The 19,823-nt window shown below is 50.9% G+C and overlaps 1 protein-coding gene across 1 annotated transcript in view; it reads right to left on the reverse strand.

Moving 5' to 3' along the window:
* The window catches only part of MYO18B (myosin XVIIIB), a 221,672-nt gene that overhangs the window by 160,008 nt on the left and 41,841 nt on the right, over positions 1-19,823 (reverse strand). Inside the window, exons 12-16 of the mRNA XM_065889514.1 lie at positions 11,398-11,571; positions 8,226-8,316; positions 6,270-6,462; positions 2,707-2,787; positions 510-651 (exon numbers count right to left, since the gene is read on the reverse strand). Of these exons, the coding sequence (XP_065745586.1) occupies positions 510-651; positions 2,707-2,787; positions 6,270-6,462; positions 8,226-8,316; positions 11,398-11,571 (681 nt within the window). The remainder of the gene's footprint in view (positions 1-509; positions 652-2,706; positions 2,788-6,269; positions 6,463-8,225; positions 8,317-11,397; positions 11,572-19,823) is intronic.

The raw sequence follows: 19,823 nt of genomic DNA on the forward strand, positions 1-19,823 counted from the left end.
ACCAACGTTTTCTGTGAGGCCTGCAAGGGCTTGAGGTCTGAGTCCAGATGACATCTCCTGCCTTGTCCTGTACTGCGCTCCCTGCCCTCTGTCAGATTTACCTGCATACCTCTCCCCCTGAGGGCCCCCGGCTCCCAGAGAAATGAGGTCTGCCTGCTGCCCACCACCAAACCCCAGCCTGCCATCTCAGGCTCAGCGGCCACACACGTGCTTATGTGTTAGCCTGCCATCTCCCCCTGTCCCCGACTCCCCCCAGCAAGGACGTGGATCCCATCAGTGCATTTGTTGCCATACAGAACGGTGCCCAGCACACGGTAGCTGCTCAGGACACTTGAGGAATACATGAACGAATGAACACACGAATGAATGAAAGCACACCCGGGCACATGCACAGACGTTTCTGCACTCAGACTCCCCACCCTGCTGTGCAGGCCTCGTTGGGGCGTTGACAAAGACAGATTCTAACCCCAGGCTGGACTCAGCACCCCGCCCCTGACTCGCTCCCTCACCTTCAGCGCCTTTCTTCTCAAAGGCGGCACAGAGGCGCTCGAGCACCACGCTGTCTCCGGAGCCCTCCACCCGGACCTCCTCATCCAGGAGCCAGAAGAGGCCCCTGGCGTCCTCAGCACCTCCTCCGGCTGGCAAGCGGATCTGGCAGGAGATCAGGATACACTGAGGAGTCCTGATCCCCCGACGGAGGCCAGGCCCGGGTTTCCCTTCCCACCCGTGGGAGTCGGGTGGGACCTGCCTCCCAGGCATCACAGGCCTAGATCCACACTCCCTACACCCCACACTCCCACTCACTGCAAGACTCTCAGTGTCGAAGCCACAAAACTAACAGTCTCTTGGTTACCAGGGGTCCAGATCCTGCCTGTCTTCATTTCCAGGGTGACCTCGGGCAACTTAACTGTACCTCTCTGAGCCTCATTTTTCCTCTTTTGCAAGATGGAGAGTGGTAATACTTTCCTCCGAGGGCTGTCGTGAGGGTTCAATAAGGGCAAGCACTCTGTAAACTACACATCTCTGGCTCCACACAGGCAGCTGGTCTATTTGTGCACAGCCAAACATGAAAGGATCAATCCCATCTGCATCACTTCCTCTTAGAAGTCTTTGTATTTTTTTAAACTAAAATCTTGAGGGGGAAAAAAAAAAGTTCCCAAAGCATGTCTTAGAGAAGGTGAAGTTGGTTCAGGGGCACAGACGCGGAATTCTAAATCTAGCTCCCAGCGTCAGAGACCATCCAGGCGATCCTGAAGCTTTGCATACGGGAAACTGAAAGAGGCCTGGAGAGTCTGCGGGACTTATCTGAGGGCCCACAGCGGGCTGACACATCTGAAAATGGTGCCAAGTGGTTAAAGTGGGAATGTGATGCATATGATGGCCAACGGTCCCAGTGTGCTTGGGGCCAGGGGCTTCCCAGGACGTAAGGATTTCAGTGCTGAGGCCAGCAAAGTCCCTGGCAAATCAGCGCAGCTGGTCATCCTAATTCAGGAATATCAGTCCACACCCCCCTGAGAGGGGTCCAGACAGGGGAAGGGACACGTCCAGGGTCACATGGAGAGGCCCAGGGGCAGAAGTGGACCTGGATCCCAGGTATCCTGAATCTTCACCTTGGCCTTATTTGCTGGGGTTGAAACCTACAGTCAGCCCATCCCCAGAAGGTAGCTGTTCCAGTCACTGCCCAGGGGTCCCAGGGATGCCATGGTCCTTCCCTCCTTGCACTGCCCGGGTGGTCCCTTCAGGCCTGCCCCTCCCAGGTGAGGAAGCAGGACAGGGACGGGGAACCAGCCAAGAGGTGCCAGCAAGAAGTAGCAGCAGGTGTGAAGGGCCGGCTGGGCTCACAGACTGAGAGAGCTTTGCAGGGGCAGGTACAGCCTGCTGTGAGCCCAGAGAAGCCAAGGGACCAGGACAAGGTGTCCAAGTGCAGGAGAAACGCAACCTGCGGGACACCTACTGTGTGCCACACACCCTGCAGGGGCTTTACGTGCCAGATACCACAGGCATTCACGACAACCCAGGGGATACCATCTATCGTTCCCTCTTGGGTGATGAGGAAGCTGAGGCTTGGAGAGGTTAAGTGACGCGCCCACGGTCACCAAGATCGGACCAGAGCCCAACAAGTTCCACGGCCCAAGCACTCTCACACGAAGATGCGCAATGGCCGGGGGCAGCTCTGGGAGACGGGTGAGCACAGGTGCAGATCTGGGGTCAGCACGGTGCGTTCTGGGGCTGGGGAAAGGGAGATAACGACTCAGGTATCCCCCAAACTAAAGCCTGTCTGCCTCCAAGAAGCTCAAGGGCCTGGATCCACCATCACCCCCGCTCTCCATCCCCCAGGGGCCCCTACGGTCCCAGTCTCTGCTGGGCACAGCACCTTCCTCTGAACACCCGATCTTTCCAGGTGACAGGGCTGGAGACCACTGGGCACTGGCCCTGGACTCCCCTCAGCTCAGACCACAGTCCAGGTGTGGGTGCGTTCTAAGACGCAGACTCAGATTCTCAACCTGATGGGATTTAAATATTCTTTGCCCAGGCCACACCCCCAGACCAATCAACGCAGAATCAGGGAGTGGGTCCCAGGCGTCAGTGTTTTTAACAATCCCTGGGTCATGCTAGGTGCAGGCAGTTTTGAGATCTAGTAGCTCAAAGGCTCAAATCTGCCAGGATTTCTAAAAAGGCCGTGCGGCATCTGAGAGGCCGTGTTACCTGCAAAGGACTCTGATCCACAGCAGCCACCGTGGTCCCCAGGGATGGCTCCGGGAGGTCAAACCGCACAGGAACATCTTCCTAGAAAGTCACAGAAGCTCAGCATTAGCTCCTTACGTGAGCTGAAGGGGAAGAAACTTCTGAAGGAGCAAGGGAAAGTGAGGACTTCCATCGTCACACCTTGGCCATTTTTTGTGTGTGTGTGTGTGGTACGCGGGCCTCTCACTGTTGCGGCCTCTCCTGTTGCGGAGCACAGGCTCCGGACGTGCAGGCTCAGTGGCCATGGCTCACGGGCCCAGCCGCTCCGCGGCATGTGGGATCTTCCCGGACCGGGGCACGAACCCGTGTCCCCTGCATCGGCAGGCGGACTCTCAACCACTGAGCCACCAGGGAAGCCCCAAGGCCATTTTTTATTATTTTTTTTTAATCATGGTAAGAGTAGACATGGCATAAAATTTAACATTTAAATCATTTTTAAGTGCACAGTTCGTTGGTGTAAAGTACATTCACACTGTTGTGTAACTGTCACCACCATCTGTCTCCAAAACGTTTCTTACCTTGCAAAACTGAAACTCTGCACCCATTAAACACCAACTCCCCATTTCCCTCTCCCTATTTCTGTGTCTATGAATCTGACTCCTATAAATACCTCGTATGAAGAGAATCGTACAGGATTTGTCCTTTTGTGACTGGATTATCGCACACTTAGCACAATGTCCTCAAGGTTCATCCAGTCGTAGCATGTGTCAGAATTTCCTTCCTTTTTATGGTTGAATAATAGCCCCTTGTGTGAAGAGATCACATTTCTTTACCCATTCATCCACTGATGGACACTCGGGTTGCTTCTACCTTTTGGCTATTACAAACGATACTGCTGTGAACATAGGCATACAAATATCTCTTCGAGACCTTGCTTGAAATTCTTTGGGGTAGATACCCAGAAGTGGAATTGCTGGATCAAATGACAGTTCTATTTTTAATTTTTTGAGAAAACACCACACTGCATTCCACAGCAGCTGCACCATCCTTATTGTGCACAAGGGTTCCAGCTTCTCTACATCCTCCCCAACGCTTCTTACTCTTTTTAGTCTAGTGGGTGTGAAATGGTATCTCAATGTGGTTTTGATTTGCATTTCTCTGAACCAGTGATGCGGAACATCTTTTCGTGTGTTTATGGACCATCTGTATATCTTCTTTGGAGAAATATCTATTCAACTCCTTTGCCCATTTTTAATCGGGTTCTTTTTGTTTTTTATCATCACCCCTTAGCCTCTGTGTGAGAAGAAAGGATATAGACCAGCATCCCAATAACATCCTTATACTGTTCATCCTCAGGGTGGTCAGCAATCACGGTGAGAGCTTTATCAGGAACTGATAATTCAGGGCAAACTTTTCTAATATTTACTGAGTACCTAATAAGCGCTGGGCTGAGTGCTGGGTGCTGGATGGAGCAAAAAAAACTATGGATAATAAGAGTTGGCATATAAAAGTAACCGGAAATATCCAGATAATGCTATGCTCAAAGATGTTCATCACAGTGCTGTTTATAACAGCATAAACATGGAAATAACTCAGATGGCCAAAAGAGAGCTCAGACAGAATCAGATATAACCACAAACATGCATCCTTACTAAGAGCTGTGAATGGAGTGAGGAAATGTGAATAACATAATGCTATGAGGAAAAAGACTATAAACTCGTGTGTACAGATGGATGGGAAATCTGTAGAGAAGACCATATATGGAAAAATGGCTGGTGTAAGATACAGACAGTGGTAACAGTGGTTGCCTCTGGGTGGTGGGGCTAAAAGAGATTGTGTTTTCTGCTTCTTGACACTTATACGCACTTTCCAGTTTTTAAATAAAAAACATGTTTTACTCTGATCATCAGAAATAAGTGAAATATTATGGGACAAAAAAATATGATGGCTGCTACTATATGTGGAATGCCTAATACACATTATGCATTTCTCTATCCCATTTCATCAAATGCTCCAAACAGCCCCTTTAGGCAGTACGGTAAAAATGACTGTGAAAATAACCGCCACCTCTCCCCTTCCCCATACCCACACTCTCGGTACAGATATGGAAGTTTCTCCCATCAAGAAGTGGACGCCATTTCCCCACTCCATGAGTCAGGGCTCAGCCTTGGACTTGCTGTGACCAACTGATTACAGCAGAGGTGACGTTGCCAGTTTCAAGTCTTGGTCCCAAGGGGCCCTGAGCACTCCTGCTCACTCTCTTGGACCCCTGCCCAGTGCCATGAGAACAGCCTGAGCTAACCTGCTAGAGGACAGGGCACTCCTGGAGCACAGGTGAGTCATCCTAGCCAAAGGGCTGCCTGGATCAGCTCATGGCCAGCTGACCTCCAGACACAGGGGAGAGCCAGCCAAGAGCCACCTACCCAACCTGCCTCTGACCACAGGCACACGCTCTCCCAGCCAAGACCAGAATAGCTACCTAGGCAATCCAGAGACCTGCGAGCAATAACAAAAGGTTATTATTTAAGCTACTATGTGTTGGGATAGTTTATTATGCAGAATTATTGCAGGAAATGGTAACTGATACAGGAGTATTGCTATTTCTATTTTACATGTGATAAAATTGAGGTTGAGAGGGTGAGTGACTTTCCTAAGGCCACACAGCCAATAAGTGACAGAGTTAGGGTGAGACCCCAGGTCTCAGCAATGCCATGTGTTTAAGATTTATTCATATTGACGTTTTCATGTTTATTGCTGTCTGGGCTCCAACCAAAGAAATGACCATAATTTTAATACCCATTATCCTACTAATAAACAATATGATCATTTCTCATATTTTGCCATTAGCACTTGCTGGAGCCAAAGGGGTCCCCTTCAGGGAGGAAGGAGGGAGCAGATGCTAGGGGGCATCTGGGGTGCTGGCGATGTTCTCTCCTTTTATCCTGGGTGGTAGCTGCAATGAGTTTGCATGGTTGGACAAATTCACTAAGCTGTACACTTCTGATTCAGGCACTTATTTGTGTAAATGTTATAGTTCAAAATATTTTTTTAAATATAAGTAAAGGAGGGCAGGCAGGGACGTGCCTGTACAGGTTTCCTGGTTCACATATACAGAGTTTCTCCGGGGGGCCTCCTAGAAAGGGAACTGCATCTTCACCTTTCCTAGATGTTCCCACATTATGATCCAAAAGGTGTGCAAACCCACTATTTTTACCCACAACCGGGCATGAAGGGCCTTCCACGGGGAAGATGCAAACTAACTGTTGGAGGAGGATTCAGCTTGGGTATGTGGGCGAGGAGGAAGAGGTCAGTGCAAACAAGGGACAGCAGTGGGAGTGAGGCCTGGGGAACCCCAAGTTCTGGACTGTAAGGTGCGGGGGCTGTGGCTGGAGACTGGGCTGTAGAGGGAGACAGAGGAGCAGCAGAGGCCCAGGAGCCAGGCCTGGAGTTTGGGTTTTAATCATCGACGGACCAGACAGGATGAAACTAAAGCCTACCGGAGGACCAGATGACCACCCCCTCCCTTGTCCCGCCCAGCCTCACACCCTCACTGAGCCACTGCGAAGGCCCCGCCCCAGCCATACCTCCCGGAATCGCTCCAGCGTTGAGACAAAGGTCCGCTGGTAGAAAAGCAGCTGCAAGCGCTCGTGAGCGTAATTGTGGCACAGCTCCTCAAAGGTGGCGGCCCGGTCTTTGCCATGGTGCCGGGGGTTCTGAAAGCCTGGAGAGTCCACCACCATGATGGAGGCCATGGAGAGGTGGTGGGAGGAGAAGGATCTGGGGGGGGAAAGGAAAGGGGCCCCGAGAGGACAAGGACTCTTAAAACCCCGTTGGTCCAAGCCTCCCACACCCCTGCATCACAGAGATGGAGAAACCAGAGCAGCATGCTGGGCGGGTCTGCAGATCCAGCAGATCTCACCACTTGCAGGCTGTGTGACCTTGGGAGAGTTACTTAACCTCTCTGAGCATGGGTTTCCCCCACTGTTAGATGGTGGTAGGGATGAGTAGGATGACCCCAGGGGCTGCAGTAAGAAGAGAAGGAGTTAAAGTATGGAAAGTGCCTCCCATGGACACCGCAGGCCTTCAGGAAACGTGCTCTCTCTACCAGGCCCAGAGTGGAGAAATGACTTGCTTAAGGTCGCACCACAAGTTGGCTATAAAGTTAGGACTAAAGTCTCCTTTTCTTGCTTAGTGACACGCTGCTATAGAAAAACAATCTTGTTCAGTGCCTGTCTCAGTTTACAAAGATCTCTCAAGCCATCACCTCCTTGGAGCATCTTGACAAATCTATCAGGGGGACAGAGAAGGGATTATTCACATCAAAAAGCAGGAGTTAAGAGACTTTGGAGAAAGTCACGCGTGGGCTCCAACCCTCTCTCAGCCACAGAGGGGCTGTGTGTCTTGGGAGAGTTGCCTGACCTCTCTGAAACTCAGCTGTGAAAGGGCTAATGATGGAGATGAACTTAGAAGGCTGTTGGGAGGGTTGGATGTGATAAGACATCCACGGCTCTGAACGTGGTAAAGCGGTCAGTGTGTTTTCTGTTATTATTATCATTAGCGTGACCAGCTATACACTCTGGAGGGCCCTTAGTTTAAACCTGAGCTCTTTGCTGTTATTGGCTGAGGTTTTCCATTGTAAAATGGGGCCAATAAGATCAGCCACCACATAGACATGCATGAAGATTAAACCAGTTAATGTTCAGAAAGCCAGACGCCTTCTAGGTGCTCATAAACGTAAGGGTAGTTGGTATCGTTATCACCAATACACCCATTTTATGGAGGCAGGCTCCCAGAACCAACCAGGAAGCAGCCACCCTCTGCAGGCTGAAGCAGCCACCCTCCACTGGCAGTTCACCAATAAATACTTCCTCCCCTAAGCACGCATGATCCCCCTGGTTTCTAGATAATGTGTCTGTGGTCTCAGAGGGTAATTACTCCAGCAGCCCGAGGGGGCCAATTCTGTGTCTGTGGAGAACCCCACCTGCACTGTTGCTACACACCAGCCTCATCCTTAACAGGATGTCAGAAGCCTAGTTACGCCTCCTGCTTCCACAGAGGAGGGAGGGAAGCCCTTGCCCCAGCTCTGGTTTGGCCACACTGAAACTGCTTAAAGATTTCCCGGGGCTCACAGCAGCACTCACCACGGTAGAAGACAGAGGCTCCCGGCAGTACTACCTGCAGATACCTGCAGCATTTTATGATCACGATTAGGAAGAGCTGTTTACAGACACTATTTCTTTTTTACTTTATTGTTTAATTTTTTATTTATTTCTTTTAATCCTTACAGTGACCCTGAAGGAAAGAGCCATTTTTACAGATGCAGAAGGAGAGGTCAGAGAGGTGAACTGATTCGCCGAAGTCACACAGCCCACAGGTGGCCAAGGTGGAATTTAAACCCAGCACCATAAGACACGGCTCAACAAGCCCCTCTCCAGCTCAACAAAACCCCACTCTGCTAAACTCCCCAGACTCCCCGGGTTTGGGCTCGTTCATACACTGCAAACAGGTCGCCTCTGTAACCAGGAGAAGGTTGCCATTACCTGTTGATGAGCGAGACCACGGCGGCAAAGACCTCTTGGTACAGGCCCGAGGCCATGCCCTCCACACACTCCACTCCTGTCATCTTGAGCCCTACAGTGGGGAAGAGGGGCGGGTTGACATCCCGTGGTCAGGACCTTGCCTGGGGCCGAGGTCATCGCTCCAGTGCCATCATTACTGGCCTTAGTGCATCTTCCCCCACCGCGCACACACGTCCCCCTACTGCTGAAATTACTTACGTTCTTAGGACCAAGTTCAAGTGTCCTACCAAGTCTTCCAGGGTCCTGTGTGACCTGGCCCTACCTCCCTAACCTCCACTGTGATCTCCTGCTCAACCCTCAGGGCTCAACCCAACGTCACCTCCTCAGGGAAGCCTGCCTTGACCACCACCACCGCCCCGTTAAGCCAATTCCCAGGTCTACCTTGCTTTTTTGAAAATTTTATTTATTTTTCACACTGAAGTCATGATTGACATACCAAAAGACCTGTACATTTTTAATGTATACATCCTGATGAGTTTGAAGTATACACCCATGACACCATCACCATAAACGCACCACAAACATAACCATCACCTCTAAAAGTTTCTTCCCTCCCTCTTTGTGTGTGTGTGCGCACGCGCGTGTGAGATAGGAACTTTTAACATAAGATTAACAAATTTTTAAGTATAGAATATGGTATTGTTAATTACACTGTAGAGATATTCATCTACTGATCATTTTATTCATCTGCCCTCTAGGATTTATTCATCTTGCATAAATAAAACTACGTGCCCTTTGATCAAAATGTCCCATTTCCCCCTCCCTCCACCGCCCTGGTAACCACCATTCTACTCTCTGCCTCTATGAGTTTGACTTTTTGAGATTTCTGACGTGAGTAGTATATTATTCAACAGTTAAAAAAAAAAAAAAAAAAAAAAAGAAGGAAATGCTGCCATTTGCTACAACACGGATGAACTTGGAGGACGTCATGCTAAGTGAAGTAAACCGGACACAGGAGGACAGATCTACCCTGATTTTACAGCACTGCCCACAGCACACCTGCACTTTGTGGTTATTTCGTTAACCTGCATCTTCCCTGCCCCGCCACCCAGGCAGGGAGCGCCCTGAGGGTGAGGGCTACCTCTGGGTTTGCTGGCTCCAAATCCCCAATTCCTGACATGTAGTAGTTACTCAGTAAATATCTGTTGTTCCCTCTTTCTGGAGGGAAATTTGGCAATTTTATAGTAGAAGCCATAACATGTTCATATACTCGGACTTAACTTCACTATTAGGATTTTATTCCAATGAAATAATTCAGAGCAACAAAGATTTCTAAGTATGTATGTTCTCCCAACTGTTGGTTAAATTGGCAAAATAAAATCACTTTTTTGAGACAACCTGAACATCCAACAATAGGAAATGGGTTAGATAATTTGTAGTCCATCCATACAAAGGAATACTTAAAGTCAGGTCTAGAAGAATACTGAATGAGATGGAAAAGTGCCTGCCTATAGCGTTAGGAGGAATAAAAAAAGCTTAGAAAATTATTATAATGGCAGCCCCAATTTTGTATAAATACACACACTGGTCCCATTAGAACAGCCAGCCTTGATTAGGGGTCACTGAGCAAAGCGGGATAAGGAGTGGAGGGCTCAGATCACAAATATTGACCCTTAGGTTTTGCTTCCATCCACAGAATTGGAAACACAATTTCCAAATCTGCACACACTAGTGTCTAGAGAAACAGTTCTGCTTGTACATTCCAGGCAGCCCACTGCAACCCCAAAGCATTTCCCGTCCCTGCTTTAACTCTGCCCCCAACCTGGGTCGTTGCTAGGCAACCCACAGCCTCCCAGCATCTCTCATAAGCTTGCCGGTCCCCTGCCTGCTTAACGTCTACCCTTGAGACCTCAGCCTGAGAGGGTGACTCAGCTTCACCAAGCAGCGTGTGCACGCATCTGTGCTTGTGTGTGTGTGGTGTGTGTGCTCATATGTGCATGTGATGGTGCACGCGCATGCGTGTGTGCGCATGCCTGTGCATGGTATGTTTGTGTGCCCGTATGTGTGTGCCTGTGTCCGAGAGGAGGTGTAACCATTAAACAGACCCCAGCTTACACCAGAGCACAGACCTGGAAGGCAGTGGAGTCTCGGCGACATCAGCCATCAAGCTGAAGTCCCTGGCAGGTAGAGCAGCCACGGGGATCCGAGGGGCCTCTAAGAGAAGGACCCCAAAACCACAGTTCCAAACAGTGCTACCCACTAAGCCCAGACTGTGGTCTCTGGGAGAGCTTCTCTTGAGAGAGTTTGCAGCGAACCCTGGGGCTCCAAGGGGTCCCTCTACCCTCACCTTCCGCAGCCACAGCATCTGGCTGCAGAGGCTGCAGACCTGGGACTCAGCACACCTCACTCTAGCAGGTGCAGTTCAAAGCTCCTGTTTTTCCCCCGGGTCTTTTCAAGCACCCCCATTCCTCCTGCTGCTCAGGCGAAGGTCCTAGAAGGTGCCCTGGCCCCTGCTTCCACCTAGGGCCCATGCCATCAGCTCTAACTGTAAACTAGACCTTGAACTGGCCCACCACATCCCATCTGCTCCCACCTCCATCACCTCACCAAGGTGACTTGTACCCATTCCCACTCATTCCCTGATCTTCCTCCAGGCTGAGCTTCATGAAGAATACAACAAATCATGCCATTCCCCTGCCTGTGTGCCTCCATGGCTTCCCTTGGTCTGAGCAGAAAACCCCTAGTTTACAGACTATTGTGTCAGCTGACCCCACTGAGCTCTCCAAACTTATCTACTGTCCTCCCAGCTGGGCCAACCATCCTGGCCTTATTTCTGTTCCTCAAACTGAGAGGTGAGTCTTCTGCCTACAGCATAGGGGCTCAGCAAATACAGCATCCACTGGAAGCGCATTGGTCCCTTGGCACCATCCACAGCATCCCCTCTTTGCAGCATAGGGCCCCTCCTGGGTTTCAGCAGCCTTTGACCCCTGGGCAGAGCTAACTAGCTGACCATAAGCACGGCGTCAGAAGGAGCCAAGTCCATTTCCAGGGGAGTGGCTTCCCTTGCACATAGAAGGTCTGCACACCGCAGACCCTCAGGAAATCCTTGATGGATAGTGAAAGGGTGCTGGTGTGTCCCCAGGGGCCAGCCCCGCAGGGACGCAGCCCACCCAGAGAGGCAGCAGCGCGGTACCTGAGCTGGCCCCCTCATCCTCCTGGCCCCGGCAGCTCGGCCCAGACGTCATGCGCTCGATAATCTGCCGCAGGTGGTGCTTGAAGGTGGCTGTGTTCAGCTCCTCGTACTCGCAGCCCAGGGCCTCTGCCGCGTGGCTGGCCGACTCGAAGTGCATGAACTGCTTCCGGCCCACTGTGCGGGGGACAGAGCAGGAGGAGGGTGGTGAGGTCCTGGGTGGGTGGTGGGCGGGCGTCCAAGAACACCTCGGAGAATCTCGTCACCTCCCGCCCTCAGCAAGAGCCTGAACGACTGCCCAGGCCTGGGCCCCCAGCTGATGGCCCCGGGGAAGGAGACGCTTTCCCAAGAGACATGTTTGTCCCATTTCCCTGTCATCTGCATTCCTCACTTTCCCAAAGCAATTAAAAATACCATGGGGAACACTCTAAACGTGGGACTGGGGAATGGTCAGTAAGACTTACCCACCCACATATCCACTTACCTATCCATCGACCACCCCTGCCACCCACTGACCTAGCCACTCAGCTACCCACCCAGCCACATATCCAAAAATCTAACCACCCTCCCCTTTATTCAATACATATTTCTGGAGCTCTTACTATGGGACAGGCACTGTGTCAGCCTCTGGGAAATCGGTGATGAGCAAGACAGACAAAGTGTCTGCCCTCACGGAGCTTACAGTCTTTGAGAGAGGGAGACAATAAACAAGTAAGCAAATAAATATTTCAGGTGATGAAATTATAAAGTTATTTTTTCCCTCTAAGGAGAAAATAAAACAGGGTGATGGGGTCAAGAGAAACTGAAGAGTGGCTATGGATGCATGGTGGTCAGAGGCGGCTCTATATGAGGATGTGATAGGTGGACTGGGGGTATGAAAGATGAGAAGGAGCTGGCCACACAAAGAACCAGGGAAGCGCTTTAGAGGCAGAAGGAGGAGGTGGTGCAAAGGCCCTGAGGCAGGAATGAGCATGATGTGTTAGGGAAGTGCCAAGAAGGTCAGCGTGGCTGGGATGTAAGCGGGGAGGGGAGTAACCAGACGAGGTTGGAGAAGCAGTGGGGAACCTCTCTATGGACTATTATAATGCCACTTAATATCAGCCACAAAGACCGTACAACATGGTCAATTCTTATTTTCAAAATGTTAAATGGACTAGAAAATCACGCCACAGTATGACATCAATTGTGTAAATCACTCTAAACTGCTATAAAGACAAATAACGAAAAGGAAATATATCCAAATACGAACAATCAGAGGGTAGGGGAATTTTTTATTTTCCAAACTTTCTGCAGTGGTTCTGCACTAACTTTGTAATCCAAATTTTAAAAAATAATGACTTGCTAAAGCAAACACTAGTTCCATCCTTAAGTAATTTTCTCCCAATTCCTATCTTCCCATAAATGTGTTTCCTTCTTTGAAATAAGAATCACAGCTGCCAACAGAGATTTCTCAATCCATCAGAAAGAGATCTTAAGGGCCCAATTCTTCAAACAGACATCTTAAAGAATCTAGATGCCTGGTTTAAGAAAAATGTGGAAATTTGGAAAAAGACTTTACCTGGGGCCTTGACAATACCCAGGACGAAGGAGCTCTGGCCACTGCTTATCGAGGTCCTCCTACATGCTAGTTATTCTGCACTGACTATCTCAAGAACAGCACTTTATTACCTCCATTTTAGAGACTGAATCTCAGCTTTACCAGAGAGGTTACATGGCTAGTAAAAACGTCCTGCCACTTTAATTAAAAAAAAATTTTTTTTTCTTTTTTGGCTGCATTGGGTCTTTGTTGCTGCGTGCGGGCTTTCTCTAGTTGCGGTGAGCGGGGCCTACTCTTCATTGCGGTGCTCGGACTTCTCATTGCAGTGGCTTCTCTTGTTGCGGAGCATGGGCTCTAGGCGCATGGGCTTCAGGAGTTGCAGCGTGTGGGTTCGGTAGTTGCGGCACGCGGGCCCTAGAGCATGCAGGCTTCAGCAGTTGCGGCGTGTGTGCTCAGCAGTTGCAGCACCTGGGCCCTAGAGTGCATGGGCTTCAGTAGTTGTGGCTCACAGGCTCAGTTGTTGTGGCTCGCGGGCTCTAGAGCGCAGGCTTAGTAGTTGTGGCGCATGGGCTTAGTTGCTCTGCGGCATGGGGGATCCTCCCGGACCAGGGATCGAACCCATGTCCCCTGCATTGGCAGGCGGATTCTTAACCACTGAGCCACAGCAAAGTCCCTGCCACTTTAAAAAATGGTGAAGAAGGTAACAACGATGGTGGTGATGACGTGGTGATGATAGTGGAGGTGATGGTGGAGATAAGATGACGGTGATGATGACAGTGGTGATGGTGGTGATAGCAGTTACCGCTCAGTGACCCCATTTTATTCAACATGTCATCTTTGTTCAGCTCATGGCTTTTGGAGTCAGAAAGTCTGTCTTGGAGTTCCAGGGGTGACACAGAAAAAAACTCAATACATGCAAGTTGTAATTACTTATTATTATTACTATTACTGAATCTTCACAAAAGTCCTCAAAAGCAGTATTATTCCCATTTTACAGATGAGAAAACTGATTTGGAAAAGTCACCAGAAATCAGACTAAGTGGAAGAACTATTTCCCCAAAATCAATCCTTGCAATGTCACCTTTAGGAAATTTGTCAAATCCTTGTGTCCCTAAATAGGACTTTCTTTTAAATGGACTCACTAATCTTTTTCACTTACGTAAATACCTTGTGAAAGGAAATGTTATAGCAGTAATTTAAACAAGAATCCACTTGTTGAAGGAGGTCATTGAGAGGATATGACCACCAGGTGACCTGCGAGCTGGCCCTGGGCAATTGGAAGCTCCTCAGCCCTTCCCCTGCCCTTGGAATATACATCCAGCCCCTCCCCCACTCCCACGGTGGCAGCTGTTACAAGGACACAGCCTTGAGAGAGCGGGGTGTTACTGAGACCATCCAGAAGGTCTCCGTGACTGAGCCCAGTTCCGGCCTCTATAAACTTTAAGACTCTGGCGGGCAGGGGTGGAGACCTACCCTTCTTGCAGCATCCAAGACAAGCCTTGTATGTCAGTTCCCTTGCATATTACCTGCCACCCGCCAACCTGAAGTGGCTGCCTCTTCCTTCAGTCTCTCCCTGCCCTCCACCACAGTGGGGGCCAGTTTCTGAACCAACACTGTGATCACTTGTCACAGATAGAAAATAGAAATAAATACAATACGTGTACAGAAATACCATTAGATTCTAATTAGATACAGTTACCTGGGAGTCCGAGGTCTGCTTTCTCTTTGTTGAAAAAGGGAGATTAGCAAGTATTACAGAGAGGAGTTAAAGGCTACTAGCCCTGAATAAGATTCCTTCTTCCTGTGATGGGGTTGAAAGTGAATTAAACAGGAGATGACTGTCTAGGTGGGCAACGTCCTGCCCCTCTCCTGCCCCATCACCTCCACTGCCACCCTCTGAAACAGTCTGCCACACTCTGCCCACAGTGACCTATAGCCTCGCTGAGCTGGGGAGAGCTCATGAAGGGGCTCAGCAATGGTTGTTTCTGAAAAGAGGAGCAGGATATGGACTGGGCAGGACTCTCTAGGTCCCGCCTGACTTAAGGGGCATATTTCCAAGTGCTGAGCAGCATCCCGCTGGTGAAACCCAGGAGGCACATGGGAGCTCTGCCAGGAAAATGTATTTCTGCTTCCAGCTCCCGAAGGCTGGCCAGGCACCAAATCCAACCCCATGGGCCCCTCTGTCTTCGTCCAGACCTGGGTGGAGGCCACGCCTTCTCAGTGGAGGCCGAGAACCCTGGGGCAGCACCTGCGGTGAGGAGAAAGGGGACTGGACAGCAACACAGGCACCGGAGCAGACAGGGTCTGGGTCCCATTCCCGTCATTCCCAGCTGTCAGCCCTTGGACCAGTCTCACAGCCTTTTTGAACCTCAGTTTCTTCATCTGCAAAACGGAGTCACAAAACCTCAAACACCTCTTCGCTGGGCTGCAAGGACTGGGCGAGATGGTGGCACGTGAGGCTCTGAGCAGAGCACCTGGCCCTGAGAAGGTGCTGGACAAATTTGAATTCCCTCCTCCACCTGCAAAACCAAAGAGGGCACCATTCACCCCAACCCGGACTGCCCCATCCTGGGGCTGCAGGGACTCCTCCACAAGATCTGTCTGGTGCTTCACCGAGAGCATGTGTGGAAGGGATAGTGAACTGGTGAACTCCGGATGCCGGTCACGCCCAGGGACTCTGAGCCCACCGAGGTCGTTTCTCCTCCAAGGAAAGGCGGACACACGCTGGTCTCAGCACTTCCCGCCAACCTACCCAAAGCTGGGGACAGAGCTATCCTCGGAATGCCACCGAGGTTGGAGATGCCAGTATACAGAGGGCTCCAGCCCCCGTGAAGCCATCACCAAACGAGCGAGGACAGCCACCAAGCAGGGAGCGTGTGCCGTGTGCCAGGCACTGTGCTAGCACTTCCCCCGCCTCATCGCTTTCCTCTTCTAAGCCCCTGAGATCATTCAGATATGGAACGGAGTAGGTCAGGTCTCATTTCCTGTCCAAGGTGGTTCCAGGAGTGAGGGACATAGGGGGATTCCCACCCTCCCGTGCTGATGTCACACCGTGTGCAGCCGCCCGCTGTTCTGTGCCAGCAGAGGTCCGTGTGGTCACTGCTCTGGCCTAAGAGCGCTGGCACGAGGAAGCGTTCAATAAACATTAATATGGTGAGTGATGAAATGAAACAAGGAGTCAACGACGAAATGAACATTTCTCACTGATGGCCAGCCCTGCCCGAAGTGGCAGATCTCCGAGACTTGGGAGCGAGAAACACTGTGTTTCCCTCTCCCCCGCAAACCAGCCCATCTGAACCTCAGAGCTGCCTTCTCTAACAGGAAAGATCAGACAGAAGATAAAACAAAAGGGAGAGAGGCAGAGAGACACAGAGAGGGAGAGGCCACGAGCCAGAGATGGAAACAGACAGACAGGACCAAAAAAATCTTGGAGGGGAGGGTCTGTGGATTTTTCCCCGCCTCGTAGCCCACCCCGTAGGGGATTCACACACTCTATCGGGATGCTTTCCTGCCGTATAGCAGGAGGCGAGGAGGCTGTGCCCAGAATGATCCCAACGCCAAATGCAGAGATCACTTCAGGCATGTTCATTTGGCTGCAGCCATTCTGCCGGTCACGGGTGGGAAACAGGACCCCGTGGCAGGCAGGCCCGGGGCTCGGCTCTGCGATGGTGATGGGCTTTCACGCGCACCATCTCGGAATCCTCTGCCTCTTCTTCTGCAAACATCACACAAGGACACGTGACGGTGACCCGCAAGGAAATGCTCCCTGGTGCCCCACCCGTCACCCACCCTCTGTCTCACCCATCCAAGAAAAAGAATCAGAGTGCAAACGCCCAACAGTATTACAAAGGCGGCCTTAACATCACAGCATCAGACAGCAGCACCTACAGTACCCCTTCCCGGGGCCAGGCACTGGGCTTGAGCACTGGACACCGCTGCCTCAGTTAACCCTCCCTGCAGCCCTACGAGGTCAATGCTAGTATCGCCCCTTGACTTATGAGAACACTGAGCCGCAGAGAGGGTGACCTTCCAAGGTCATGCACCTGGTAAGTGGCAGAGGCAGCATTTGAACTCAAGCCTTCTCACTCCAGCTCTCAGTATGCTAACCACGGGCCTGTGCAGAGGCGCTTTCTCTCATAAGGGGGTACTGTTCTGAAACCAGAGTCTAAGGTGAAATATCAAGTACCCTTAAAATTACCCTTGAGGATCTCCTAAATTGCCCATAACGTACAGTACTGTAGCATGTTTCCCTAAGTCCAACACTGCCAGCTTCCCCTCCAGTGGAACACCAAAGGAAATGGGTCGCTTGCCTTTAGGGCCCATGACATACGAAAAAATATGTATCTGTAACCACTGGCCTCACATTTGCCTTTGCATGGCTGGATTTACATAAATACAATGCATGTCTGATAGGACCGCCCACCCTTGAAACAGTTCTATATTAAAGAACTACTTGCAAATACCAGCTCTATTATTGTGCTCAGTGACAAATGGCCCATGCATCTCACCACGGCCTGGAGGATGCACACCTGGACACGTCTACACGGGGCGGGGAGGATGCTTGTATGACCTTGGCTGATCTCCCAACTGCCTTGCGAGGTCTGCAGGCTGAATACTGTTAGGCCTGATTTATAGTAGAGGCCACCAAGACCCAGCAAGGGATACCGCCCTGCCCTGAGTCACACAGCTGGTAAACAGCTGAGCGAGAACCTGAGCCTAGGTTCCCAGACCCCCCGGTCACGGCATGGGGTTAAGGGCGGCTCTGATACTCCCAACATCCCATACACGCGGGCTGTAGGTCAGGTCAAAAGGAAACGGGGGCAGACTTCAGAAGGCAACATGGTAGGTGGACCAGAGCAGAGCTGTTGCTGCCCCACGGTGTGCCCCTGGGGCTTCCTGTACTCCCTACAGCTGGGGGCCTTCCCTCGTACTGGCATTTGCTGAAGTACAGGACATGGGCGGATGTGGCACGGAGTTAACATTCCCAGCCTTCGAGCAGTGACAAAGGTAAGGCCCTCTGAGCGCAATAACTCGGGTGTGTGCTCTACGCTGGCTCCCAGAGGTCCCTAGTGGGAGGAGCCCCAGTTGCCCACAGCCTGGTTTTGGTGACACTTTTTCTTTTTTTGCGGTACGCGGGCCTCTCACTGCTGTGGCCTCTCCCGTTGTGGAGCATAGGCTCCGGACGCGCAGGCTCAGCGGCCATGGCTCACGGGCCCAGCCGCTCCGCGGCATGTGGGATCTTCCCGGACTGGGGCACGAACCCGCGTCCCCTGCATCGGCAGGCAGACTCTCAACCACTGTGCCACCAGGGAAGCCTCAGTGACACTCTTTTTGGCTGCCTTTCTTCCCTACTTCCCTTCCTCACGCCCCTCCCAGTACTTCCTGGGATCTCCTCCCACATGCAAGTCTATCCCTTGAACCCTTGTCTCAGCAGCTGCACCCATTTAAAGTGCCAAGGCTCAGAGAGGGCCTCAGAAGGTTCTCTGAAAGGGAGCCGAGTTCTCGGCACGCTGCTCTGTTGTGTGTGCGCCTTTGTCTATCATTCAGAAGCCATCTGCACATCTGAGGTGAGGCCTGGCCCCAGCCAATGTGCTACCAAGGGCAGGGCTGAGTCAGAAACTCCCCGGGTGGCCAAAGGGATATGGAGCGGGGCACAGAAGCCACACGGCTGGGGCTCAGAGTTTCCCAAAGGGGCTCCTCATAGCGGTTGTTCCATGGAACGTTCATCAGTGTCACTGGGGAAAAATGAATTCTGTATTATACCAATTTGGTCATTGCTTTGGTGAAACAAGTTTCTTAACTTTGGGCCATCTCAGAGCCTTTAAAGTATATCATATGATGCCCCAAGAAGGGGATGTTCTGTTCCGACTTACTTGGCCTTGGAATGCTTTTATAGAGTATCTTGATCTAATGTCCCAGGAGACACCGGTTTAGGAAATACTGGCTTAGCTGAGAGAGCCCTCGATTAACCAGGTGACTGCGGGCAAACTGCTTTACCTGATCACTTGCCCAAGATCACTCTGTGGTAAGAGGCAGGAAGGGATTTGAAAAGAAGAATGAATAAAGGAGAAACGAGAAATAGAAGAAAAGGAAGGAGTAAGGGAAAGTTATAGAACTGTAGTTTCTGAGCTGCTCAGACCCACCTGCAAAGGCAGCTTTTTCCCTTTATGCTCAATACAAAAAAAAAACGAGAAAGAGGAAAAAATAACATGACCGTTCTCCCCTCATGCACCGTGAGTTCAACTGCTATCAATTACTATGACCTCCTGCATTTATTAATAACCAAGTTATTTCTCCTTCCAACAATAGCCATGCTGCTGCTGAACTACTGAATGTTATGTGACTTATTTATAACGCCGGCACACCCGGTTCACATTTCCTCACACAGAGGTTTACAGTTCGGAGGCCTGTGAAGGAGGAGGCCACCTGCAGGGAACAGATAAGCCTAAAAGGCTGTGGGTGCTACGAGAAAAGGCAGCGCCCCAGAAACAGACTGCGCAGGTTCAAATCCCACCTCCGCTGCCAAAAGCCAGGTGATGCTGGGGAAACCGTGTCACCTCTTTGAGCCTCAGTTTCCTCCCCTGTAAAATGGGAATCCACCCCATGGAGTCCTTGCGAAGCGTCAGCGTGGTTCCAGGTGCAGATCGCTTAGCACAGGATCTGCTGGATAAACGTCTAGAATTATGATCACACTCTGAGAATTCTGCTCAGGGACGTCAGGTCAAGTTCAATTGTTGGGATCCTGGAAAATGGGACTGTCTTAAAGGCCATGGAAAATGGGACTGTCTTAAAGGCCAAAACTTTGAGTCTTTTCCTGCCTCTTAGGGCTCCCGCCTGTTCCTGCTGTTCCCGGGTGCCACGCAGCCCTGCAAACCTGAACAGACCTTAGAGA

This window comes from Phocoena phocoena, chromosome 13 (assembly GCF_963924675.1).
Source record: "Phocoena phocoena chromosome 13, mPhoPho1.1, whole genome shotgun sequence".
NCBI lineage: Eukaryota > Metazoa > Chordata > Mammalia > Artiodactyla > Phocoenidae > Phocoena > Phocoena phocoena.